Source organism: Nannospalax galili, unplaced genomic scaffold (genome assembly GCF_000622305.1).
Source record: "Nannospalax galili isolate Female #2095 unplaced genomic scaffold, S.galili_v1.0 scaffold109, whole genome shotgun sequence".
Taxonomy (NCBI): domain Eukaryota; kingdom Metazoa; phylum Chordata; class Mammalia; order Rodentia; family Spalacidae; genus Nannospalax; species Nannospalax galili.
The window spans coordinates 1,635,250-1,652,918 of record NW_008360315.1 but is presented as its reverse complement, the minus strand read 5'-3'; the positions used below and the strand labels follow the sequence as shown (position 1 = coordinate 1,652,918).

At 43.4% G+C, this 17,669-nt stretch overlaps 1 protein-coding gene across 4 annotated transcripts in view; it reads right to left on the bottom strand.

The window, feature by feature from the left end:
- Positions 1-17,444, bottom strand: part of Sh3rf1 (SH3 domain containing ring finger 1) — a 177,269-nt gene extending 159,825 nt beyond the window's left edge. For 2 of the 4 annotated variants that reach the window (XM_029559547.1, XM_029559549.1), the window contains exons 1-3: positions 17,288-17,444; positions 15,214-15,700; positions 4,099-4,224 (exon numbers count right to left, since the gene is read on the bottom strand). In XM_029559547.1, the coding sequence (XP_029415407.1) occupies positions 4,099-4,224; positions 15,214-15,606 (519 nt within the window). In that variant the 5' untranslated portion in view covers positions 15,607-15,700; positions 17,288-17,444. The other 2 variants (XM_029559548.1, XM_008824940.3) reach the window with 2 other exon arrangements.
- Between the last annotated feature and the right edge of the window lie 225 nt (positions 17,445-17,669).

Sequence of the window (17,669 nt, the reverse complement as noted above, 5' to 3'; positions counted from 1 at the left end):
AGACCTTTTCTCTTTTAGGCTGATTATCTCAAGCATTTTGTCACAGTAAAGAGGAGCTGACTAATACAAGAACCTAAGTCTTTTCAATGCTATACTAAAGAATTAAGTAGTATATATTTTAAACTCTTTGAGCTATTGTTTTTCCCTATATCACAGGTAAAGAGGATGAGATGGATAGAAGAAGGAAAGGGAAGGGAGGATTGACAACAGTCAGAAACGGCATAATACAGGATGAATTGTGCAGGCCAGGCCTTACAGGATGAGCGAAGAGGAAGAGGCCCCAGAGACGCTGTTTACCATCATCTCCTTTTGCAGATGGGACCTACATATTTATTATCACTTGTAGTCACAAACTTAAACTGCTTGGGTACCTAAAGTTTAAGCCAGCTGTTTAAAATAATACAAAACAACTTATCACATTAACATCATACATGTTAGTAAATTAAACTACCACGACCCCATACATATACACTTGCAGTTAATTTTATAACTGCCATATGGAACTAAAAGCTCTAATTTCTAGAAAGATAAAACTAAAGGTAGTAACACTGGTTATTGAGAAACTACTTTGTTCTGGATACCTAAGTTTCTTTAAGCAATTCCTCACTTGGAAAGCAGACCTCATTATCTTTTTTTTTTTAAATGTGTATGAGTGTGTTGCCTGCATGTATGTGAGTGCACCCGTGTCGTGCAGTGCTGCGGAGGTCAGAAGAGGGCTTCAGATTCCCCTGGAACTGGAGTTAAGGATGGTTCGAAGCCGCCATGTGGGTGCTGGGACTTGAACCCGGGCCCTCTGCAAGAACAGTCAGTGCTCTTAACCGCTGAGCCATCTCTCCAGCCCCAGACCTCATTATCTTACAAATGAAAAAAATCACAGTAAGGAAGTAACTTGCCCAAAGCAACAGGATAACAAGGCCAAGAAGTTCTACCAGCTGCTGAGTAAATCCCAGGTCCCTTCCTTACTTTACATTTCCCTTCCAACAAGAACCAGAGTACTGAAAAAGCAGCAGAAACCAATTCCTCTGTATTGCCCCTAAATATATTTGTATTCGCTGGCATCTTCCCTGCACTTGAGACCTTCTCTGTCCCCTGGCTTGAGCACACTGCCCTCAGCCAGGGTGAACACATGGGCCTGTTTGACCCAGATCGCCCTGGCTTATGCCTACTGACTCTACAAAATTATCAACATCATCCCTTTTCACGTGTCCCACTGAAGAGGATGAATGAAATGGTTAACATGACCCCTGCAGTCCTTCCAGAACTACCCCGACTCAGGCCTATCTGACCCCAAAGAAGCTCAGTTACCAAGTGGGGTGGTCTCAATATATCCCCAAGTTTATGTGACAGCCTATTATGATGGAATCTAATTGTCGGAATTTTGTTGTGACAATTTTACATGAGAATAATATCTGGGCAGGACAAAGGTAGATTACTGTGGGCAGAGGAGGCTTATAAGTCAAACTAGTCCTGACTGGAACTTGAGCCTAAGTCAGGTTCCCTAAACTGTCCTCACTCCTCTAATGGAAAAATCATCAAAAGCTCATCTGATGGTTCCTGTGGCACATGTAGGCTTCTAAAGGGACTGCAGCTGCTGTCTATGAGTAAGGAACAAAAGTTCTCTAAGATGGTGCTGATATCAAACATTTTGTTCTAAATGCTTATACACGTACACACGCACATGTACACACACCAAAACACATACACAGATGATATGAAAGCTGAAGGGGGACTATTTGGAGGGAGAACAAGAACCAGTGTGATGGGGAACAAGAAAGGGTGAACACATATTAATATGAATAAAGTACATGATACACATATGTAAAGATTTCATAATAAAGCCCATTACTTTGTATGCTAATTTTAATTATTTATTTACTTTTATTTTATGTGTATGAGTGCTCTGTCTGCATGTTTATAAGCACACTCGAGTGTGTAATGCCCATGGAGGCCAAAAGAGGGCATTGGATCCCCTAGAACTATAGACATTGGTGGTTGTTAAGTTACCATGTGGATGCTGGGAACCAAACCCAGGTTCTCTTCAAGAACAATAGTATTCTTAACCTCCAAGCCATCTCTCCAGCCCCACCCCACCTTTTTAAGTAATTAAAAACAAAACTGTAAGTAATTTTAAAAACAAAGAATCATTTTGAAAAATAAACATCTAATTTCAAAGTCAGCATCTCTTAAGGTAATAATGTTTAAAATCTCAGAGCTACGAAGGAACTCTGATATTCCATAAGCCTCACTTAATGAAAAGAGGAAATTATGGCTTACATAAGTGAAAACACTGGCCTAGAATCAGAAAGGCAGGACTTCCAATCCAGTAGGAGGGCCTCAACTTAGTACATTTGCAGGACTAGAGGTGTGAAGCTCCCAGGAGATTGGTGAGGTGCATCTACAGGTGAGGGCATTTCCAGATGTAATTAAGGAGGGGAAGGCGGCCCTAAACATGGGCAGCACCATTCCACGGGCTGAGGGCCTAGATGGAGTAAAAGTAGAAAACGAGAAAGGCTGCAGTGTAGGAATTCATTCATCCTCATTCATAGTCTAACTCTCTCTCCCCCCTCTCCCTCCCTTCTTCCCTCTCTCCTTCCCTCCTTCTCTCTCTCTCTCTCTCTCTCTCTCTCTCTCTCTCTCTCTCTCTCTCTCTGCTTCCTGGCTGCTATGGTGGGAGCTACACTGCTCTACCACACCCTCCTTGACATGAGAGACTGAAATGAGCCAAAATTAATCCCTCCTCATAGTGACTATCTCATGTACTTTGTCACATGGACAAAAAGTCACTTACATGGGCCTCAAACAATGAGAACCAATGTTTCTTATACCACATCAATTTTTTTGCTTGTGTGTGCACATATTCTTATCTGTTGAATATGGACACAGACATGCCACAGCACACATGTGTAGGTCAGAGAACAACCTCAAGTTCCTTGAAATAGGTGACATGTAAACATTTCAAGATGTCATATGATGGTGCCTTTCAACCAACTTCCCCTCCAGCAACATCGGTCTGCACAACAGTGTTAGCACCTTCACTATCCTCCAATAATCTGGACTTGCTTTATAAAAATAGAAAACAAAGTGCTAGTACTAAAATAATTAATATATGAATGAGATAGTTAGGGCCACCAAAAGTATTTAGCCTCATAAATTAAAGTTCCTGTGGGGGGAAAGTAAGAACATATGAACACTTGGCAATAATTCATCAAAGATTGTGCTTTAACCATGTTTAATAATATAGGGAATGAGCAACCTACTGTCACTTAGGATAGGCTGAGCAAATGAAAATTTGAAGTTCTCATATAAATGTCTAAACTATGTGTTTAACATTTAAACAAACAAACAAAAAGCCTTCACCAGCTTAGCAGTACGTGCCTATATCCCTGCTTGGGATTACAAACTGAAAGCAGGAAGATGGAATGCTCAAGACCAACTGGGGAGTCTGAGGTCAGGCCAAGGTAAGTAAGACCTGCCTCAAAAATAAACAACAACTGAAAATATGCAAGAATAGTTTCGCCCTACAGGAATTAAATGTTGTTATAGCGAAGGTTTAACTTTCAATTGTCGGTGCTCAAACATACTTCCTGGAAACTATACAAATACCAGCACTCTGTGCATCCCACTTACACTCTTCTCAGTCTACTCCTTCCCTGTTGCCCTGGGGGCATCATCTGTGAAGGCTGACATTAACTGTCAACTAGACAGGATCTAGAATCACCCACCAGACAAGCCTCTGGACATGCCCATAAGGGACTACCTAGATTAGGTTAGCCTCTGAGCTTGTCTATAATGGATTATCTAGGTTAGATTAATTGAATTGGGAAGACTCATCCTGATTTTAGGTGGTATCATTCCATGGGCTTGGGGCCCCAGACTGCATTAAAAAGAAGAAAGCTAGCTGAGCATGAACATTCATCTCTCTCTGCTTCCTGATTGTAGATGCAATATGACCAGTTGCCTCATGCGCCTGTCACCATGCTATCCCAATCATTATGAACTGTATCCTCAAATGTGAGCCAAAATAAACGCTTCCTTTCTTAAGCTGCTTCTGTCACAGGCATTTTGTCCCAACAACGAAACAAGTAATTAATCTATCACCTGAATTAAAACCGGATTCAGAACTGAGTGTTGTAGCTCACTCTTGTAATCCAGGCACTCGGGAGGCTGAGACAGGCGCACTCGTGCAAGTTCCAAACCAGCCTGGGCTATGTAGAAAGACCTTCCCTAAAAAAATAGAAAAGAAAAAAGCAGGAGCTGGAGAGATGGATCAGCAGTTAAGGGCAGTGGCTTCTCTGGCAGAGGACCCAAGTTCAGTTCCCAGCACCCACATGGAGGCTAACAACTGTCCATAAGTCCAGTTCCAGAGGAATCTGACCTCCTCTTCAGACCTCCACGGGCATTGCGCAATGTAGGTGCACCCACCTACATGCAGGTAATACACTTGTACACATATAAAAATAAAAATAATAATTTTTTTTAAAAAAAGAAAGAAAAAAGCAAGTATGGAATATTCTGCAGCAAACTTTTTGCTTGTGCATAATTCTTCATTGCTTAGGGACCACTTACTACATTTTAATATAATGAAACCATTTTTGTTCATTATGAACAGTGAAAATACAGTAATTCAAAAAGTTTTCTTATTTAAAAAAAAAAAAAAAAAAAAACAATTTCGGGAGTTAGAGAGATGGTTAAGAGGACTTGCAGGGACCAGAGTTCAATTCCTAGCACCCATGTCAGGCAGGTCACAACCACTTGTGACTCTAACTCCAAGGGGATCTAACACCCTCTTCTGGCCTCTGCAGGCACCCACACACATGTGTACATACACACACACACACACACACACACACACACACACAGATACATATATACATGAAAATAAATAAGTCTTTTTAAAACATGAAGAAATTGATTTCCTTAGGCTAATAGGAAAATGTTCAAACTTAACAGCCCTTGCCGTCCTGCATTACGCTTGATAACTTAAAACTTCATTTGTGCCCCTCTTACTGCTCACTTTTTCATGGTTCACAGCGCAAATCATCTACTACTTAACTGCTACTGTCAACCATCTGAAATGGCACCTCTACTCCCTTCCCAGCTACCCCTTGAGAGCCCACTCACACATCTATCTTTGAAATGGCTGTGTTTACAGCTACCCATATGTCACCATTCATGAAGCAACTGTTGCCACCCTCCTGACTAGGCATTGGCAGGCACATAGCCTGGAAAGGATTGGGGACCCATGAAGAAGGGTGGCTGGGGCTCAGAGGGAGTCTTACTGTCTCCAAGTATATTTCTACCCTAAGTGTACCTCACCTGTACTATGTTGCCATGGAAACGAGGCTTTCCCGCTGAGTTCCCCACTCTCTGCTGGGACCGATCCTGTTTCTATCACGAGCACACCTCACTACCTTACCTTGCTATGTAAATGATGCTTGCCTACTGCCTGAGTCCTCACTCGACTTTGTTGCTGTGTACACTATCTATTATAAGTACATCTCAGAATATAATGCGACTAGGTTGCTATGCTATTATGGATCCTTATGAAGAATCCTGCTACAGAGTGAATTGCAAAGTCTTAAATAAGAAGGTTTTTTTTCACACTCATAGAGTTGCAACATATATCAGAGGGAAGATCAACGAATAAATGAAGTATTACCAGGGTGGTAGAAAGCAGGTGGTCCCCCTGGTAGAGATGAGAGTTGAGGAACAGAGGTATGCAAAGGGAAGCTGGGAACTCTGAACACCAAGGAAGAGACTACAGGCAACAAAAAAGCAGGCAGGAACTGGCAGACTGCGCCCACCCCTGTGCCTTTTTAGTGCCTCTGATTTGATTTCTTCCCTTCCTCTGAGGCCATTAACTAATCATGGGCCTAAAACACAATTTGGGAAAGCAATCTGGGAAAGGAACTCAACGAAAGCAAGACTCTGCCTCCCTTCCTCTCCGTCCCTATCACTACTGTACCCACATACTCCAGCCACTTTCCAAAGAGCAAACCATCATTGAGGGACAGGGAAGATGGGAAGATGGTAGAGGGGACAGGAAGGCAGAAAAGAAAACAAACTGTGGAGTCTGCACCCCTGGGGAGGGGGACGCTGGGGGTGAGGACCAAAGCCAGAGAACAGAGGCAGAGGTGGGACAACAGGGCCCCCTGACCACAGCAGCACTAGACTGAATCCCTTATCTTCTCTTTCCCTTCCCACCAGCAACAACTGAATAATCGTTTCTCTCCTTTCCTTCTTTCAATCACCCAAAGGAGATTTTTTTTTTTTTTTTCAGCAGTCAGGGCAATAGTGATATACAGTCACATGCAAATGTTCCAGTCAAGGGCAGACTGCATACACAATGGTGGTCCCATAGGATTATAATGGAGCTGAAAATCTGCCTAGCATCTAGTGACTCCGGAGTTGTCATACATTACTGCATGGAGCAAGTATAAATAAAGCTATCACACTGCCAATCCTATAAAATATATATACTATTACATACAATATATAATGCGTGATAATGATAACAAATGACTTGCGGGTATGTATTTAGATTACTGTTTATCATATTTTAGAGTATTCTCTACTTACAGAAAAAAGTTTTCTGTAAAACATGTTTACGGGGCTAGGGCAATAGTGTGTCAGAAAAGTGCCTGCCCCACATGCAGGGGGATAGGAATTCCATCTCCAGAAACCATAGCATGCTTGTAATTCCAGCCCTGGGGAAATGAAGACTGCTGGATGGCTTTGCTGGTTGTCTAGCCAGCCTGATTTACTTGGTGAGTTCCAAGCCAGTGAGAGACATGTCTCAAAAGAAAAGAGAGGCAAGGGCTGGAGGGATAGCTCAGTGGTTAAGAATACTGGCTACTCTTTCAGAGGACCCAGGTTCAATTTCCAGCACCTACATGGCATGGCGGCTAACAACCAACCTTAACTCCAGTTCCAGGAGATCTGACACCCTCTTCTGGACTCCACAGACACTGCATGCACAACGTGCACTTACATAAATGCAGGCAAAACATTCATACACATAAAATAAAACAATAAATAAAATATTTTAAAATTTTAAAAAGAAACAGATGATACCTGAGGAGCACCACACGAGGCGTCCTCTGGTTTCCATGCACAGGCATCTGCATGTATACTCCTGCACATTTGCATGCATGTGTGTACCCTCATACACATGGACACACATGCACACACATACACAAACATGTTTACCATGATTCTTGGTTGCATCAAAAACTCCATTGAGTAACTGACCTATGTACACCCCTATGATGTCCTCACAATGACAAAATACCTAGGAATACATTTCTCCAAATGTATCTCCATCATTAATCACAAGACTGTTAATGAGAGAAACAAAGCAACCCCAGAGGCTGCCAATCACCTGGCTGCTTCCCACATGGCTGACAGCAAATATCTGGACCAGGTCCCCATTTGGTTTGGTGGAGTTCTGCATCTAAACACTACCACTCCTTTTGTACGATCATCTCTGATTAACTGTTTGGATTCTCATTACCTCACACAGAGATATTCTATTCCTTTATGAAGAAACTAATTATTTTTAGAACAACAATACTAACAGCAATACATCCATTTACATAGGCTTTACAATCTTCAAAATATGTGTATCCCAATTCTTGCATTTTTCCACAAGACAATCTACCAACAGGCTGAAGAAGCATCATCTTTATTTTACAGATTGTGGGGAAACTGCACCCCTGAAAGGAGTAAGCATGCATAAAAGGCTGAGAGAATGTTCAACTAAGGATCACTAGAGTGGCTGGTATTCATTTCCCTCAATTCTTCCGCATGTATTATCAAGCCTCTTTTGAGTGTATACTATATACCAGGCACTACAAAGGATCCAGAAAGTCGGAGACGAGCCTCTACCAGTGGATTATGGGACAGAGGCAGTGACTGTCCTCACTATGTACCCACAGGAGAGCCCACCAGGCTCCACTGGGTTGTTCAAAACCCACAGTCACACAGTCTGCCACGGTAAAACTCGGTGGGTCACAAGCAAAACAAAATGCATGAATATGAAACAAGGGCTTGTGGGGTAAAGGATGATGGATATGGGAAGGAGATGAGAGAGTCGGGGTGAGACTAACCAGAACATATTATATACATGTATAAAGAAGGAAATTGAGCCAGGCATGGTGGCACATGCCTGTAGTCCCAGCACTTGGGAGGCAGAAGCAGGCAGAGCTCTGTGAGTTCAAGGCCAGCCTGGTCTACATAGTGAGTTCCAGGCCAGCAGCTGGGGTTACAGGGAGACCCTGTCTCAAAAAGACCCCCCCAAAAAAAAAAGAAAAAGAAAATTAATAAAAGTTTTATTTTTTAAAAAAGATGAGCCTGGGACTGGAAAGAGGGCTCGTCAGTTAAGAATACTGGCTGCTCTTGCAGAGGAACCGGGTTCAGCTCCCAGAACCTCCATGGTGGCTAACAACCATCCATAACTCCAGTTCCAGGGGAATCCAACACCCTCTTCTGACCTCTATAGGCATTGCATGACATGGTGACTTACATACATGCAGGCAATACACTCATACACAGAAAAATAAAAATAATAAATAAAATACTTTTTTAAAAGATAAGCCTTGCCTGGGCATGGTGGCACACACCTATAATCCCTGAACTTGGGAAGCAGAGGCAAGCAGATCTCTGTGAGTTCAAGGCCAGCCTGGTCTACATAGCGAGTTCCAGGCCAGTTGGGGCTACAGGGAGACCCTGTCTCAAAAAATAAAAAAAGATGAGCCTAACTCACCCTACCCTGTCTTTACCACGCCCCACCCCCCTACCCCCCTGGTGGACTTTGGACTCCTAGATCCCTACAGGTTCTGCATGGTTATGCTGAAGAAAGGAAGCCCAATTGATGTCATTGCTGGAGCCAGAGGCCACACTATCAGACCTCCAAAGTATACCCCTCTCACATACCAAGCTTAGTAAAGTCTGGTTTCTGGATTCACTTTCACTGTAAACACACAGAGGCTTTGTCCACAAGGAAACACAGGTAGCAAGGACAGTGAGAAGAAAAGAATTCCACCAGCTATGGCTGAGAAAAGCATCCCCTACTGAAAGCAGCATGGAGATGGAAGGTGAACATGTGCCAGTAGACTAGGATATGGACGGGAAGGAAGTATATGGCATTAGACAGATCTAGGGTGGAAGCCCAGCTCCAGCACCGACTAGCTGGAGAATTTGACACATTACTGAAAGTCTTACAGCCATCCTTCCTACCCCAATAAATGAGAGGACGGCTACAAAATACCTTCTTATAGAGCACCATGAGAGGGTACAGAAAGCTTGGCAAGTAATATTAAATAGACAATCTCAAATTGTAGAATAGCATTATGAAATGACTTCAGTTGAGAGAGAACCTTTTCACTGCGGTTACTCTTGGGATTACAAATGCAGAGACTGGAAGTCTCAGTTTTCTTCACATCTTTTTCTGCTATTAAATTTCTTACTGTGAGTACATATTACTTTCAAATTTTAAAAGAGAAAAATACTCTGGTCATTTTAAGAAGAATGAAGCATGCTGATCCAACAGTGGTAAACTTACAATATGAGCACGTCTCTCTATGTATATTACACACAGTTTTTTAATAAAGCTGGTCTATATGCTCCAACAAGAAAAGATCTGCAGATACATTAACTGAACTAGCAACCCAGCGAGTATGCAGGGTATAAAGTTCTATTTCTATAAAAAGCCAAAATCTGCATGTTTATTACATATAAATGTATACAAAGACTCTAAAAGGCTATATACACACCTTACGGCATATACTTCTCTAAGGGATACTATGTGATGTTTATTTAGATGTATATTGTGGGATTTTGTTTTAGGGTTTTTTTAAATATTTTATTTTTATTTTGTGTGTGTAAGTTTCCCTGTATGTATGTATGTGCAGTGCCCATGGAGGCCAGAAAAGAGTGCTGGATCCTCTAGAACTGAAGTAATAGACAGTTGTTAGCTGCCATGTAGATTCTGGGAATTGAACCCAGGTCCTCGGAAGAACAGCCAGTGCTCTTAATCACTGAACCATCTCTCTAGCTCCTAAGGTTGAATTTTTTAAACAAAATTGTTTTTACATGCTCATTTTTAAATTTACAGTTTTAGTTTTCAAATAATACTCTCTTCCCAGACAGAAATTACAAGATTTATAAAGACCATGGTTACATGACAAGTGCGATATTTAAAAAAGTAAGCATTTTACTCTTTTAATCACCAATTAGTGTAAACCAAGACTTTCTTCCCTATTCCTGCCTTCTACCCCACTCAAGATCCCAGAGCCTAGGGCTGGAGATGTGAGGCATAACTCAATGGAAGGTAAGTACTTCCATAGCAAGTATGAGGTCCAGGTTTCAGCACTACCACCACAAAAGGGGGGAGGGCACATTCTTGAGCCTTACCACTGAGGTCTAGGCCAAAGCCTACATGAGACATAAAGTAGGGGTCAAGGGCAAAAAAAAATACAAGGTCAATATCAGCAACAACTGTTTGACGGAAAAAAAATCTTACCTTTTCTATTCATTCCAGCCACTCTGAAACATGGGAACAACTTCCTCACTCAAATCACCTCATTAAATGTAGTGTAGATCCAGCATGAGTTATTACAGATGCTTGTTCCCATCTATGCAGAGATGTCAGTTCCTGTGACAGTGTCTGTACTGAACTTCCCACACATGGGGGAGCACATCTGGACCACTCCACTCCACACTTGGCACACTCTTTGAGCACTTAATCCAGGGACCACTCAACACAGGTCTCGTCACACAGATACTTACCCATTTCATCCTACAGCCTGGGGCTTCGGGATTAGGCCACATTATTTCCCAATTCTTGGTCTTCCCTGTGTGTGTGTCTCTCTCTCTGCTTTGATCTCTTCTTTTGAGGAAAGCAGCCTCACTAGATTAAGTCCACATATGTGGCCTCATTTTAACTGCTTTCATCACTACTTTAAGGGCCCTATCTCCCAAAAGACCCACATTCTCAGGTACTGGGCGTTAGTACTTCAACAAGAGAAACTTAGGGGGCTGGAGAGATGGCTCAGCAGTTAAGAGCACTGGTTGCTCTTGCAGAGGACCTGGATTCAGTTCACCCACATGGCGGCTAACAACTGCCCATAACTCCAATTCAGCTCTGACCTCCACAGGCATTGCACAACACATGTGCACTTACATACATGCAGGCAATATACTCATACACATAAAAATAAAAATAATAAAATTAAAAAACCAAGAGGAACTTAGAGAAACACAGTCCCCAGTGTGAAAAGGGAGAGGAAGGAGGTACAACTGGGTCTATGAAGAAATGAACACATAGCTGGCACTTTCAGTGGAAAAGAAATTTGACCTGTGTGCCCCCCTTCTAGATTTTCCTCTCTCGTCTCAATCTTTGATATCAACCTCCAATCCCCTACTTGCTCTAAAGTCTTATTGATCACCCAGTTGCAGTGATCTATCTTTCCAATCCCAAATTCAGAGCACTTACTATTAGTACCCATCCATCTGGCCTTAGTCCTCTGTGCACTATGACATCTTCTTCATATGCTGTTGAAGCCTAGTCACTATCCCCATGGCTTGCTTAGGTCACCTTCACCTTCTGTCGGGTATCCCTAGGTGTCAAGCCCCTCCTGGGGTAAGCCAAGGTTTTCACTACGCTCTTCCAATCTGCCCCTTCCCCTGCTCAGCCCCAGCCACCTAATTATCACCTCACTGCTAAGATCTCAACTCAAACACCTCTTCCTCAGAGAAGCTTTTGAGGACCTCACACAAAAACACATTCCCTTTCACATTGAATTCCAGGTCCTTCTCCAATCCGCTCTGCTAATTCTCCATCATGGACCATCACATCATGTTCGTTATATACCTGCACTGCTGTTACTAATTTCTCCCAAGAAACTGACCACACACTCAGAAGTTCATGAATCTGGCACTGAGTAATGCTTAATAAATAGTTATTAAATAAAAGACAAAATAAAGGAGTCACAAATCAGTGTACGTCAGTGGTCACACAATCTATTTTTGCAAAATAAATTCATTTGAAATTGGACACAGTGTAAAATCATTGAAAAAGATACCTGGATGGATAGATACACAAAAATAATGAACAGATCTCAAATCAGTGGAGTCATGTCGTGGGACACACTTGAAATCCAATCCCAGCACTCAGAAAGTTGGGGTAGAAGGACCTTAAGTTTATGGCCAGCCTGGGCTATGTGGCAAGATCATTTTTTTAAAAAAACCAATGAACAAACAAATATTTAATAAACAAGCCCAACTAAACTATGGAAAACAGAAATTTAACCATTCTATTAGGTTACAATGCTATAGGAACTACTCAAAGACAGTTTTCCACACCATGTCTACATATATATTCATTAGACAGTATATAGAAGGCTATGCAGCTATAAGATTCTATAAGTACATTTTTTCAGTTCATTGAAACAATATCTGCAGTCGCTCCACTGTGGTTCATTCCAATGCTTGAATCTGGCCAAAAACCAACAGAATTCTTTGCTTGAAATAAAGAATTGGCAGATCCCACAGCAACTCCAGTCCAACACTGACTCTTTCCTTTTCTCTCTCTAATTAAGCAGGAAACACTAAATTCTGGGAACAAGATATGTGTCACACATTGGAAATGTTTGTATCTACTGATAACATTCAGTCTACCTCAGCTAAATGCACGAGGAAGCCACATGGCCAACATCAACACGGAACACAAATAGTAAACTGAAGCAACATCCCACATGTTCTCACTTTCAGCTTCACTCAACATGTGGAAACAGGCTCATCGCCCCACTTGGTTGTGTCAGAACATTTAAGCAAAGAGGATGAACGTTTGGGATTTATTATTATAGTCACTCACTTTCAGGGAGTGTCCAAAAGGGTGCATTACAACCTCCTTGCGGCTGTGTGCTACCATTTCTAACTTTTAAAAGGAGTTGATTCTAGAGATGTATTTATCTTTCAGGTATGAACTCTATATATGTAAAGCTTTGGTCATTCTGAACACTTAAAAGCAAAAGGCAGTTTTAGTAAGGGCTAATGAAAAACAGAAGTGTTTTTTTAATGATCATGACATCATTTGCTTCCAGCAGACAGAGAACTTTTGCTTGTCTGTTGTTTCTGCCTCCTGCCCCACCTTCTGCAAAGTAACAGCCATATCTCCTGTTTGTTCCAACTCAACTATTTTTCCCAAGGTAATAAGGCTTGAGTTCAGTTGAGCTTCTTTGCAAATTATTTCTCGCATGTCAAAGAAAAAATAGAAAGCAAATTGAGAATCATATAAACTAAAAATTAGTATTAACAAGATCAAAAATCTCCAAATACCCTAGAAAGATGTTAAATTTTAGAAGCCTAGCAGTTCAGATACGAGAGCTTTCTAGTACTACACAGTCCAAGTCTAGGTTAGAAAGAAAATTTAAAAATCCAATAGGCTTGAGCCTTCCCTTAAGTTCCTTTTTATCAGTGATCAAACATTCATCGAATTCCTCCCAACAGGTACAGGGAAGTGTCAACAACTCAGACACTCCTATTCATAGCCAGAAGCTCTGCTCTGGCTGGTCTAATTAACAGGAAACAAAACCTCCCCAAAGATGTAAATCTACCCTTTCATTAAGGTAAACAGACCTGGATCCATGTCTCAGATAATCAACCCAATCACCAGTTCTGGGATTAAAATATCCATGACCCTATATGTACTAAGCAAAGCAGTAGTAAACCCTGCAATGTCAAAGAAGCCTAGCAGATCCATTTCACATGTGGGGCTCCAAATAAGAAAGCCCCCCAAATTGGCATGGTGGCTCCTGCCTGTAATCCCAACACTTAGTGGGCTGAGGAACATGAGTCTCGAGGCCAGTCTAGGATACATAGTGAGTCAGAGGCCAGCCTGGGCTACAGAAAGAAAAAGAAAGGAAGAAAGCCATCCTAGTCCAATCTTTAAAAATATATATATATGAATCAAAAGAAACCTGAGAGTCTAGAGATGAACGTATTTTCTAGTAATCCAAGCAGTTCTAGTGATTAAAATGCTTTACATATTTCACACGTAAATACATTATATCATTTGTAAAGATGAGCCTCAGAAGGGTATAAGGGAACTACTCTTCCACAGCTGTCTGATACCCACATCTGGGAATTCATACTCTCTACTGCCATCCCACTGGGTGGTTCTCCATTAAATGAAAGTCATCCGTTTTGGGTTTTACCTCGGAGTGTTTGAAAAAAAAAAAGCATTCTCAACCAGCTTAACTGTTTTAAAAGACTGCAAAATCAATTTGGCCAATTACCAAATATTAGGCCTATTATCAAAATTGTTTCTTCCAACAAAAATGGAATGATTTTCACTGCCTGATGTCCAAGACTACGCCTCGTTTTTATGAAAAACAACAAAAGCACAGATATCTTATCAGGAAGCCATCATGTGAAACATAATCCATATTTATTTGGAATATGCTACCTTCTAGAAATTTAAGTTGTAGTAACAGTAATATATACTTAACTTCACCTAGAATTATTTCAGCCCACACCAAGAAAAATCATTTTGATGGAAGAATTTCACTCCACTCTCTATAAAACCCCACATACAGCTAGATGTAATAGTGTGGTCCTATGTGATACAGTGTTGCTACGGCAACGATGCTGCTACCTGTGGCCATGATGTTAAAAATTCCTCCAACCAGTATATTCTGTGCTGTGCATTCATAAAACCAACAGACTGACTCTAAGAAGCATAAAATTAAGGCTTGCTTTCTTATCTCTGATTTACCCACAGGCCTATTTACAACATACTATACACATAAATACACACACAAACACACACACACACACACACAATTAAGACTCAACTCCATCAAAAGGGTAAGAGGATACCAAATTTTCATTTTAAAATAGCCAAAAAACAAAAAATAGCTGCTGTTTTAGGTTGCATTGAGAAAATGCTGTTTCTAAACTGTATCTTACCAGAAAATAGAGTCTATCTGGAGAGAATCTTAAAAACAAGAAAATTTATTATTCATATCAGACCTCATCCCAAGAGGAAAAAAGAAAGAAAGTACAAGATCCTGAGGTTTCGTCTCTTATCTGCTCCAATAGGTGTGGCTTCTTGGGCAATGAGCTGATGTAGAAAATATCAAGCTAAAGAATAAAGAAAAGCTGTAGCCATCACCACCTTCATGCACCCAACTGCCTCTGGAGGTTACTCACCCTTACTGGGGGGCTCCAGGCTTGCACGCGAGGCTGCTGTCCACCCTGGGAGCTCTGCAGGTCTTTTGAGTTACAGTTAGCCACAGTGCTGCCCTGAGCCCTTAATGCATTTGAGCAGTTGGTCCCACTGCCCCCACCAGGGCCAGGTTTCCAAGGCCTCTGCTTGATGCCATCCAGAAGTCTGACCAGTAGGATGTTACTGGGAAGCTCCTCCACACCAGAGCCAACCAGAGTCCTGCACTCAGGACATCTGAGTTCATTCCGGGAACCCACAATCCCCAGCAAACATCGTTTGCAAAACGTATGTTGGCAAGGTAAGACCTTTGCAGAAGCATCCAGGCGTTCTAGACACACGGGGCACTCCAGGAGATCCAACAGGGCAGACTCATCCATCTTGATCTACTTTACTGAGAAAAAGGCTTCAAAACGTTCATAGTTGTGTGCAGCCCTTAAAGTGATTCATGTAACATCCATTTCAGACTATGCTCTGGAGTCATGGGGAGAGAGAGAGAGAGAGAGAGAGAGAGAAAAAAAGAAGAAAAAAGAAAAAAAAAGAGAGAGAGATAGAGAGAGAGAGAGAGAGAGAGAGAGAGAGAGAGAGAGAGAGAGGAAAGAGAAAAATGAGTGTTGTTATCTGGGAGAGAAGTTCACAGAGGAGCCAAGAACCAAAAAGTACACAAAAGTGCTTCCTCTGCACAGTGTAGCTTTGCTTTGGAATGTGGTTTCCAAACGCCAAAGTCAACAATCAAAAACAAAACAGGCTTCTTAAACAATTCCAAATCAATCCCCAAGATAGGCTGGACCCTCGCTGTGCAGGAATAACTACTGAGCATTATACAGCATTCTGGGAATGAACAGGATTTATGAAAAAGGCAATAAAGGACATAATTTCTCCAGCTCTGAAAGTGATATTGGCTACCTAATAAAAGTCCTCCACTCGTAGACGCTAAGCAGAGGCAATTGAAAGTTTCCTCTAACTAAAATAATGCTTTGATATCCAACGAAGTTCCCAATTTTTAAGTCACATTATCGTTTAAGAAACCATGCCATTCGAGATCCTTGTGGTAAATGATCCCAATAATAAATGCATGTTTCTTCCCTGTCTTAAAAATAAAATAGTTTAATCTTATCCAACCAGAGAAGGGGTGGGGGAAGAGCTGAAGGTTGGATAATTTTAAAGGATATAACCAAGATTTGCTTGAAAACAGCTAACACATAATCTTACCCTTCCCGGCAGTGGCTGACAAACTCTGAAATGGATTTCTGAACGGCCTGTCCTAATCCCATTCAGAAAATCTAGGGAAATGATCACCAAAAGAATTCGGCGCTGGAATGCTGGACTGACCGGGCCATCCAGAAAGGGGAGGAAAAAGGCATCCGAAGCCAGTGGCTGCGGCGCTGTCCCCACCACCACCCAAATCAGTGGCTCCCTGGCGAGGGGTGAGAGGCCAGGCAGCTGTTCTGGCAAGCCAGGGCTGGGGAGCCGGGTGCGCCCCTCTTGCCGCGGCCGAGCTCAGGTAGTGCCCGACCCGCAGCAACGCGCATCCAGTGCCTACACACCCGGAGCCAGGTGTCGCCGGCCGGCCGGGGACCGGGACCCACCCGGGCTGGAGCTGAGGCTGGGGCTGCGGCCGGGTCGCCGGGGAAATAGGGAATCTCACCCAATTACCTCCTCTCCGCCTCCCTTTAGGTCAAAGGGAGGGCAAAAATCCCCCATCACCGACCGCTGGAAGTTTTCAAGGACTTCAAATATAAAGAAATAAAGAAATAAACATACAGTCCTAAGTTGCCCAAAGTCAGGTCCGCAGAGTGCGGCGGGAAGCAGAGCTGTGACCCCGCGGGGATGAGCTCAGCGACAGTCCCCGGAGACCGCCACCCCGCACGCAGGAGCAGCCGGGCTGCGTCTGGGAAGAGCGCGGCCCCGAGCCCGGCAGCTTCCAGGAGGCGAGCGAGGCCGTGGGGCTCAGTGACCCGGGCGTCCCCGAGAAGGAGAACCGGGACCAGCCCGCCGGAGGATGGAGATGCGGCGACTCCGCCACCCCGCCGCCTGCGGCCGGAGCCCAGCGCGCCCTACCTTGCCGGCCGTCTTTGTTCGCGGCCCCGCAGCGCCGGCAGATGCGGCCGCGTCGCCGTGTGTCTCGGCCGCCGCGGTGGCACGGGAGCCTCCTCTCTGCCGCCCCCTTCGCGCGCGCTCGCACAGCACGCCGCCGCCTCCCACTTTCCCAGCCCAGGAGGGCGGAGGAAGACGACGGCCGGGAGGCGGAGGCCGGGCCGCAGCCGGCGCCCGGAGCGTGCAGGGTGGAGAGTCGCCGCGCCGCGGCGCCTCCCTCCAGCCGCCAGACCTCGCCGGTGCCCCGGCCCGCGCGGACGGTGCCTGGGGCCGCGGCACGGGGGATGCACCCGCGCCTTCTGCAAATGCAGCTGCCCCGGGAGGGTGGTGGGAGTGGCGGCAGAAG